General features: G+C 35.0%; 1 protein-coding gene across 1 annotated transcript; it reads left to right on the top strand.

The window, feature by feature from the left end:
- Positions 1-2,144: 2,144 nt before the first annotated feature.
- Positions 2,145-6,952, top strand: LOC107820094 (nudix hydrolase 18, mitochondrial-like). The gene is made up of 5 exons (XM_016646308.2): positions 2,145-2,424; positions 4,799-4,913; positions 5,018-5,101; positions 5,779-5,907; positions 6,194-6,952. The coding sequence occupies exons 1-5, from the start codon at positions 2,354-2,356 to the stop codon at positions 6,410-6,412; spliced, it is 618 nt and encodes a 205-aa protein (XP_016501794.1). The 5' UTR covers positions 2,145-2,353; the 3' UTR covers positions 6,413-6,952.
- The last annotated feature ends 2,639 nt before the right edge of the window (positions 6,953-9,591 follow it).

Genomic DNA, 9,591 nt, shown 5'->3' on the forward strand with positions numbered 1-9,591 from the left:
GATTAAGTATTTAGAGAGTGATTGGATTGTAAAATAGGGGAGTATTAAAAATAGAAGACAAATAAAACTTGGAGGATAAATGACTAAAGAAGATATATTAAGTTGTGAATGATATTATATGAGGGAGACAAAAACATGAAGCTTGTGAACGTAGATGAAACTGTTACATTTTGTACCACAGGAATTGTAAGCATTAAATTATTGGTTAGTTGTAGGGACATTAATTCAGCCATAATATTGCTGATTAGACAAAGGAAATTTCCAGCTGCTACAGTCCAATAACGTCACTCTCTCTGCCGTGAGCATGAACAATGTTACTAAGCGGCGAAGTCAGAAAATTTAATAAGGGTGTTCAAATTTTGAACATCTTTTGTTATTGAGTTATGCAAAAATGTTCAAAATCTATTTTTCAATCAATAACAAGTAATATTTAACCTTATACGTAGTATAACTTTTCGACGAAGAACCAACATAGCTTCGCCCCTAAATACTCAATGGTGATGGAGTTAGAATTTTTACTAAGAAAATTTAAAATATTAAAAAGTAAACACATAACATGCCAAGGGAATTCAATATCTATTAATTATATATAAAAAATAATTTTAAGCTTATATATATCACATCAAATGGCACGACAATACCTTCGTGCACTTGTCTCATTCTCACCCTATATATATATATATATATATATATATATATATATATATATATATATATATATATATATATATATATATATATATATATATTATAAGAGTTTCATGCCCAAGGAAGAAGAAGAACACGTGAAGCTCCATTGATACGATTCATTTATATAATAATATCACGAATTTAAATTCCAAAGACCTCTAGAGTAGGGGCCGAAGTAGTGTAAAAGTTATGAGATTATGAGAACTTAGTAAACTTAGTTCAAACTTTGTATACGTGTCTAAAATCCACTAAGCAAATACAAATACATTATTTAGATCCTTTTGATATTAATTCCAATTAGTAAAGGGCAACACGTTGCATAAGGTATATCGCGTTGATGCAAGATCCGGGGAAAGACCGTATCTAAGGGGTGTGATGCAAATAGGCTAGCATAAGAGAAGCATTACTATTGCTTCTACGGCTCGAACTCGTGACCTATAAGTAGGGGTGTCAATGGTTCGGTTCGGTCGGCTATTTTATAAAATTTGTACCATACCAATTTTTCGGTTATTTTATTATGTATAACCAAAATTAGACTTTTAAAAATTGTACCAATCATGTTAGTTTCTCTTCGATATCGGTACGGTTCGGTTAATTTTCGGTATTTTTTTAAATGTCATTCAAAAGTCACTAGTAGAAACAGAATACAATAACATACGTACTTTTATAGAACTTAGCAAAACTCTCTAGATATTTTTACTATTTAAATGGTGATGAATTAAGGGGAAAAAACTAAGCAAAGATAAAGAAAAAATAAATCACACGAGTGGAAAGATATTAAGCAAGCTGAAACTCAAGAATAAAGTCTATAGAAGATTAAATATTCAAAAATATAAATTTAAACTATACGAAAGGAAACATATTCAATACATTGTAATTTACTACTCATAATCGCTAGAATACTCTGTGTCTCGCCATTGAATATGTTGGAAATAATTTAGTTTCAATGGGAGTAGTATAATAGGTTTGAGAATTAGGATTTTGAGTTTAATTACTTGTTGGCTTGTAATCATTTTAATAATTTCAAGGCCCAAGGAAAATTTAATGACTTTGTTGTTTTTAAATTTAATACATAAATATATTTTTTTCATATCAATTTATTGGGTACGGTTCGGTATTTTTACGATTTATTTTCATAAAATAAAAAACCTACTCTAATTATCGGTACGGTTATAAATTTATATAAAAACTCACGATTTTATTTAAAAAAAACTTAAAAATTAATTCGATACGGTAGGATTCGATCGATTTAGTCGGTTTTTACATATGAATCGATACCCTACAAGTCACAATGATAAATTTACTGCAATTAATAATAGTTACGTATAGAAAATGGAGAAGCCGTACACACGTGCCGCGTCACGTACACGTATTCCTCCAAACGCACCGATTAAAATAGGAAGTTGAAGGCGCCCTTTCGTATCATTAAATAACGGTTTTTGCACTTTTGCACTACAGATTACTACAGAAAACGAAACATATAGACATTATCATCAACATTTTGCACTCCAAAATTGTAAATCATACCATTTCTTCTCTCCATTTTTTCCTCATTTCTTTTCTGGGGTTTCTCTTCCTTTTCAGTTTTTACAATCTATATAACTCTTAGTATTACAAATAAAGACTTAATTTTATAATACATATTTTTCCCCCATTGAAAAATATGGTGGTTATGGTTTCACGTACTGGCCGGCATTTGCAGCGTTATAACAAAGGTCGTCGCCAAGTTGTTGGGTATGTTAATTCAAAAATTACTCTTTATGTTTAATTTATTTGATGCTCTTTCCTATTTTTATGTATAGAATCAATTTAACTTTAAATTTCTTATGATCGCCCAAATGTCTGTGATTTAATTTGTTTTAGACTATAAATTCTTCTTTTTTGCTTTAAAATTTTGTGGTTTAGTCCACATTTGGGCCTCTGGAGCAACTGAGATTAGAACTGTGTTTCTACGGGTGAATTTTGGAATTAGACTCTTAAAAAAGCTCGAATTTTGGAACTAGCCTCTCTAGTGAGAAGTTCTTGAGCGAGGAGTTGAGGCTGTACATTTGTCTTCCCCCGAGTCCCTTTAGGCCGGGAGCCTTCTAGCACTCGGGGTGGACGTAGTTAAGGACTTACCATCCGAACCTGGTAACTTTGGCTCAGATCACGTATTTGTTAAACATTCACGAAATAAGTATAAATGGAAGAGTTTGAACCTAATAAATCAGGTGAGTTGGGTAGAACTCCAAACTCGAATCTATAATGTTCAAATCTTGAATTTGAACTCTGCTAGCACTAGATTCGTCTTTATCGATGTATTTTTTCGACGTCTTTATTAATGTAGACCATGAGTTTCTTTTTACCTAAAATTTTGGTTTGAGAGGTGGGGGGAAAGAGGGTGTAATGATTAATGAAGAGTTGACTTCTAGGATGAACAAAATGATAGAGAATCAACGGTCCATTTCACTTTGCAATTACTAGAACAGCTTCAATTTTCAGCCTTTGGTTCTGAAGTGGGAGTGTGGTAGTGGTGCATCATCAAGATTCTAGAGGGTGTTTGACTAAGTTGCTCGCAGGTGCGGGTATCCAACACGGGCATGGATCCCAGTGTCGGATTTGGCAAAATTTAAATTTTAAGATTCGGGAATATGGATCCAGCTATAGATACGGGTGCGGAAATTCGGCTAAGAAAATTCAAATTTATAAAAAATAGAACTTTAAAGATATTATAAATTTTAAGAGATATTCTATGAAAAACCCTTAATCTATATCGCGTTACTATCTACTAGAAGTCCGAATTCACAACACGACCCCTTGAATTTTTTGTTTTTTCTGAAACACAAACAGCAAATATGAGAAAAAAGTAATACAATATTGAAGGTATGCATTTCCCATGTCTTAAATCTGTTTTAATTTTAATTTTGAGAAATCAAAATCTCAATCCCCCTCCCCCTCCCCCTCCCCCAAATTTGTCGATAGACTCAGGTAAAAGTATCCGAAGTTAGTTGACCGAATCCAGGACGTATCCCGCATCCGTCCCATGTCAAGACGGGTGCGGCACCAAAAACAAAGAGTCCACGCAACTTAGGTGCTTGAAGTTATTTTGTTTGTGTGCAAAATGGATTGATTCACAAATTTGAGTTTTTGAAATAATTACTTGTTTGCTGCTTCTCAATTTACTGGCATCTGAAAACTAAGTTTTGTGTTTTTCGAAAATGGACTTGAGGTGAACTGTTTCAGATTTGACATTTTCCAAAAGATTGATAAAAATAAACAACTGGTTAACATTCTTTTTCCACTTCTATATCTTATCAAATGGAGCTCATTTTGACATTTTCTTCTTCAATTTGTGTATTATTGTGTGTTAGGTGTTTATTTTTCTTTTGGATGTTTCTATTAGCTTGAAGAAGTCAATACATGTGCTCTTGGCATTTTGTTCACCTTATCACATGCTTTGTTTTTCTCTGGGAAAAGGACCATTTTTTCCTCATATTTAATTGAAGGAGATGAAGTTTCAGACGTGACAAAATGGTTAAAAGAAAACAGTTAACCACCTATCAACTAAAAAATGGGTTGGATAATGAACCTTTTGAAAAGGAGACAAATATGGATAAGAACCATATTATCCATTTAGAAAATGGATAACCAATTGATAACTTATGATTTAACTTTTACATTTATAAAGCCTCAAATTGGTGGTCCTCAAGTTTGTGAGAGTAAGAATTCTCCCAAAAGTGATCATATTCAAGAAATCATGGATAATATGGACCCGTTTTTTATCCGTATTAAATACGAGTCGGGTCGGGTAATTTATTCATTTTTTCATTACAAGTTTTCGACACATCCTATATCCGACCTGACCCGTCGTTTGCCACCCCTACATGTGACCAAGAGGTCACAGGTTCGAACCGTGGAAATAGCCTCTTGCAAAAATGCAGGATAAGGCTACGTACAATAGACCCTTGTGGTCCAGTCCTTTCACGGACCCTGCGCATAGCGAGAGTTTAGTGTGTCGGACTTAAACTACATGCTTTACAATATTTCTTCATATCAGAATGAGTTTTGGATTTGGTAACTTCATCATTACGCTTATGTTGTCCTGAGATGAGTTTGATGTCTTCTGCAGATGTATACCGTACAGATATAAAGATATTATTGACCTATCTATGGCAGACAAAGATGCATTTGAAGTTCTTCTCATAAGTCCTCAGAGAAAAGGAAAAGGATTGTTGTTTCCAAAGGTAGCAACAGAACTATGGTTTTCAAACTTAATGATGTTTTATTCTCTAAGCTCTATTAGATTGATTTGTTTGTTTTGTTTACAAATTTTGCTCTTATTATGCAGGGAGGTTGGGAAAAGGATGAAACAATTGAAGATGCAGCAAGACGCGAGACAATAGAGGAAGCTGGTGTTTGCGGCGATGTTGAGGTTAGTTTTTAACAGCGATCCGTTTTAGTTAAGTGCTTATAAGCAAAATGGTATTTGGTTATATGGTTGCGATAAGATATGAAAGAGTATTGGCTTTGGTTAAGAGTTGACTGCTATGGACGTTTCAAATGGCTGATATATATTAACAAACGCAGTATAATCTCACAAGTGGAGTCTGGGATATGTCAATAAGAATTAGATTATGAAGCCGAAAGCCTTTTGAAAGTTCTTTCCTTTACAGCTTTTCACTACTAATCCTGAATTTTGAGTTAGTTTCTTTTAAATACTATTTTCTTATTTGCCAAATCATTGGTAACAAGTCAACTTAGTACGCTTAGGGTGAAAAAATCTTTAAAAACAGTATAGTTTTAACAAAGAACTATCGAGGGTTCGAATCCCTTTCTCTCCTTTTGACTAATTGAATAGATTTTGTTTTTAGTGATTTCGTCCAACCTGCTATCCAAAAGAAAAGGAATGGCTCGGCTATCCCACCTAGCCAAGCCAGAAAAATAGATTAGATTATTTCTTTCCTCACAAGGGTTGACCTCGCCACTGCTTTTTTTCTTGTTGATCTTCAATCTTGTTGGCCTTTGGTCTTGATAAAGCTTTAATGTCTACATTTAGGTCGTTATATGTAGTCCTAACAAGTTTCCTTTGGGTTGAAAACCTTATTGCAGGGAAAATTAGGAATTTGGTACTTTGAGAACAAAAACGGCGATACGGCCTATGAAGGGCACATGTTTCCTTTATTTGTAACTGAGGAGCTAGATACTTGGCCTGAGAAAGACATCCGCAAAAGATTATGGGTATGCACCTGCCCATACTCTATAAATTTCCATATAAACTATATCACATGATCGTTTTAAAGGGCAGCCCGATACACTAAACTCTCGCTTTGCGCGGTGTTCGGAAAGGGCCGGACTATAAGGGTCTATTGTATGCCTTACCCTGCATTTCTCTACAAGAGGTTGTTTCTACTGCTCGAACCAGTAACCTTCTGGTCACATGGCAACAACTTTACCAGTTACGCCAAGGCTCCCTTCATCACATAATCGTCTTTGCTTACTAATTTTCCAAACATCAATTTTGCAGATGAGCGTGCGAGAAGCAAGAAAGCTCTGCCAACATGGGTGGATGAAAGAAGCATTAGAGTTGTTAGTTAGTCGACTCACGTCACAAAGTAGGCGGACTAAAGTCGATTTATTTTCAAGAATCAATCGTAGCTCCAGTGGCCATGGAAGTGTTTTGCATTTGGGATGCAGGGCTCAAGTACTTACTCCACCACCACCAAGTCCTGCGGAAGAGGCCTAGTTTCCACCAGCCTAACAGAGGAGGTTAAAATTTTACGACGGAGGTAAAAAGTAGCTTGTAAATAGGAAATCGATGATGAGCCCCTAATGGTATGGTCTAGTGGTAAGAGCGTAGCACGTGATGTGTAGAATAGGTGCACGTCATGTTTTTCAACCCTGCCACAGATAAAAGCCTAATATTTAAGTGGATAAGAGTAGAAGGACGACCTCATTATCCACCGAGTTTCAAACCATGCACCACAGGTCCTCGGGGATTTTTTCTATTTACCAAAAACTAGGAAAGCAATGGTGATGGCTGATAGAGTAAGTTAGAGCAATCTGTTTTAGCTCTACTCCAACTTTCAAGAAAACAGAAACATAGAGATAACCATGGAAGTATTTAGTTTTTTGTCTTGTTTTGTTTTCTCCGAATTGGAGTTATGTAAATGCTGATAGACTTACAATCTCACTGTCTTTTTTAGGAACTTTACCTTTGTATAGGTACTCTGTAATGAGTGCCTGAAGATGGTGAAGTTACCTTTACGTTTTAATGTCTTTAAAAGATCCGAATCTCGAGGTTTAATTTTTCCAATAGAACTATATATATACACAAATTTGGGCTATCTAAATATGGTTGTGGTTTAATTTTTAAATAAGTATATTTTACCAAAAAGCCTTTCATTTTCTTGTGGTTTAAAGATAGTTCGAGTTTTATCCGCTGCTGATGATGTAAAAAATAATTTACACAGACGAGTCATATAAAATATAACTTCACGTACGTATAGGTTGATAAGTAGAAATTTCATCTCTGGACAGAAAAGTAAGAAACACCAACATGACGGGTTTGGTGGATTCAATTGAACTCATCGTTTTCTATCAAAATTATATATAAAAATTTCAAATGTATACAGATAACAAATCACATTGCCCTTCCTTCCTTCCTCACTCCCCCCCCCCCACACACACACACACACTCTCTTATCTCAATTATAGTCAGACTCGTATGAACACCATCAGTAACCAATCAATCCACCAGAGTTGACCAAACTTTGTTGTAACCAATTGCCAGTTTCCCCGGAATATATTGGATATTCTAAAGAAGGTTTAGTTTGGGATTTCACTTCCTTTCTGTAAATTTAGGACATAAAATGATAGTTTTAACACCGTATATTCTGTATATGCAAAAAAAAAAAACTTCAACACAATGAATATGAAACTATTTCATTGGCACCTAGCATACACTCACCTAATTATATGTTAATTTTTCGGATGCTTCGTCCTCGTTTGTTAGAGAATCACAAAAAACATAAAGGGCAACACCCTTTTAAGATTGCTTGTGGAGCAAAGCACATGCAATCCGGGCACAAGACATCCAGCGTTCACACAGGGTCCAAAAAAGAACTGCACTCCAAGGGGTGTGATATAGACAACCAACCTTAATGCAAGCATTAGGGGCTACTTCCACCTTGTAGAACAAGACAAGAACTCAAATTTAACAGGCTCCACATTTGGTCATAGATTCACGTAAATACTACTAGCTGAATAGCTGTTCAAACTTTAGTATTGGAAAGATCATGGTCAACTCTCCTAATGCAGGTTGATTCCATACTTATTTTAGTCCTTGTAATTCAGCTATCTTGATACCATTTCTTGAATTAGTATATAGACAGAAAAATAAAAGTTCCAATTAATCTTACACAACCTAGTTCAGTTCTTTCACCAACAACGTCAAGCAACTCATACAATTTTAAAATCAGGAGTGTTCAATCCTATTCTCAGCTCCTTTGAGCTCTATCCTTAGGAATTATATACCGGGGGGGAATGTAGCATACAGATACCAGGTTCATCTGAACCTGGTATTTTCAATGTAAAGTATAAATTTATGCGTAAAAAATCACTAAAATAACAATAAATAATATATTTTTTTTGATAAGGAACAATAAATAATATATATGAACCCATAACTTTAAAAATATAATGAATTCAATGCTAAAACATTAAAGCTTGAATTCATAGACCTTAAATGAGGTAAGCATAGTTAATCCTCAGAAACTCCTTTTTGTAAGCATAGTTAAACCCTTCTCTACACCTTGAGACCTCACTCTGACCCCTAGCAAGTCAGGATTACCCTAGCGGTTCGCATAAGGCTACAGATGGTGGGTTTCAAAGTAAAGAGGTTAAACGATGTGATTGTGAAGAAGGGTGCAGATGTCTCCGGGAGCCACTCTCAAAGAAAAAAATGAAGGTAAGCAACAATTAGAGGAGTTGTGGCAATGAGTTGGGGTGGGGGGTTGCCATCCTTAAATAGGATCTCCACCATAAAGAGGGCCAACTAGCTTGGTATGAAAAACATAACTAGTAAATGTGTTATGCACAACGAGAGAGAAGTTAAAATTAGAAGTAAACTATAACTGAACACTACTAAATATCAAACAGTATCAAGCCCAATTGTGTCAAACACCAGCAAAAGAAGCTCCCAGCAAAAACCAAAGAGAACAGAGTACACCATAAAAGGTAACTGGTTAAATCTGTTGACATACAGGTCAAGTAAAGACTCACGAGAAAAATAAGAAATGCAAAAGAATAACCATGAGTACAAGTAACCATGCTCACCTCATCATTCAAAAAGACAATGAACGGACCATTAGGATATTTCAAGTCTTTAGAGTACTAAAGATTATGATATCATTCAAGGAAAGACGTGTATGATTATCTTGCATGCACATCGACTAACCTCCGGGTAGCCTGCTATGACGCCACAAGCAAAGGTGGCAGGTAATCCTGTCCACCAAGCCTGGAGCATATAAACTCGCTGACAAAGTGAGCGTTGTACATGGGAATCAAACCTGGGATCTCACTCTTGTATCTCAATCACAATCATCCCCTTCTGAAAACATTTATGTTTATTTCTTTTTTCCACTTCCTTCATTTATTTAGGACAAATAATTTTAGTGAAGTTATCAATTTGGAAATTTCGTTGTCAACAAAAAGGTAACCAGTCCAGTTACAGATACAGACAAGTTAGTCAATATCTTGGATCCAAATATCTACCAACACACACAACAATCAAGAACCTTACTAAGATTATATTCCATTCAGCATTTCTGCAACTTGTGCTACTATCTATACCCTCCACAACATCAATTAACATACTTTTACATTGATGAAGAAATAAAGTTTCAACTATTAATTATGTGTCGG

The sequence above is a fragment of the Nicotiana tabacum genome, chromosome 23, assembly GCF_000715075.1.
Source record: "Nicotiana tabacum cultivar K326 chromosome 23, ASM71507v2, whole genome shotgun sequence".
NCBI classification, from domain to species: domain Eukaryota; kingdom Viridiplantae; phylum Streptophyta; class Magnoliopsida; order Solanales; family Solanaceae; genus Nicotiana; species Nicotiana tabacum.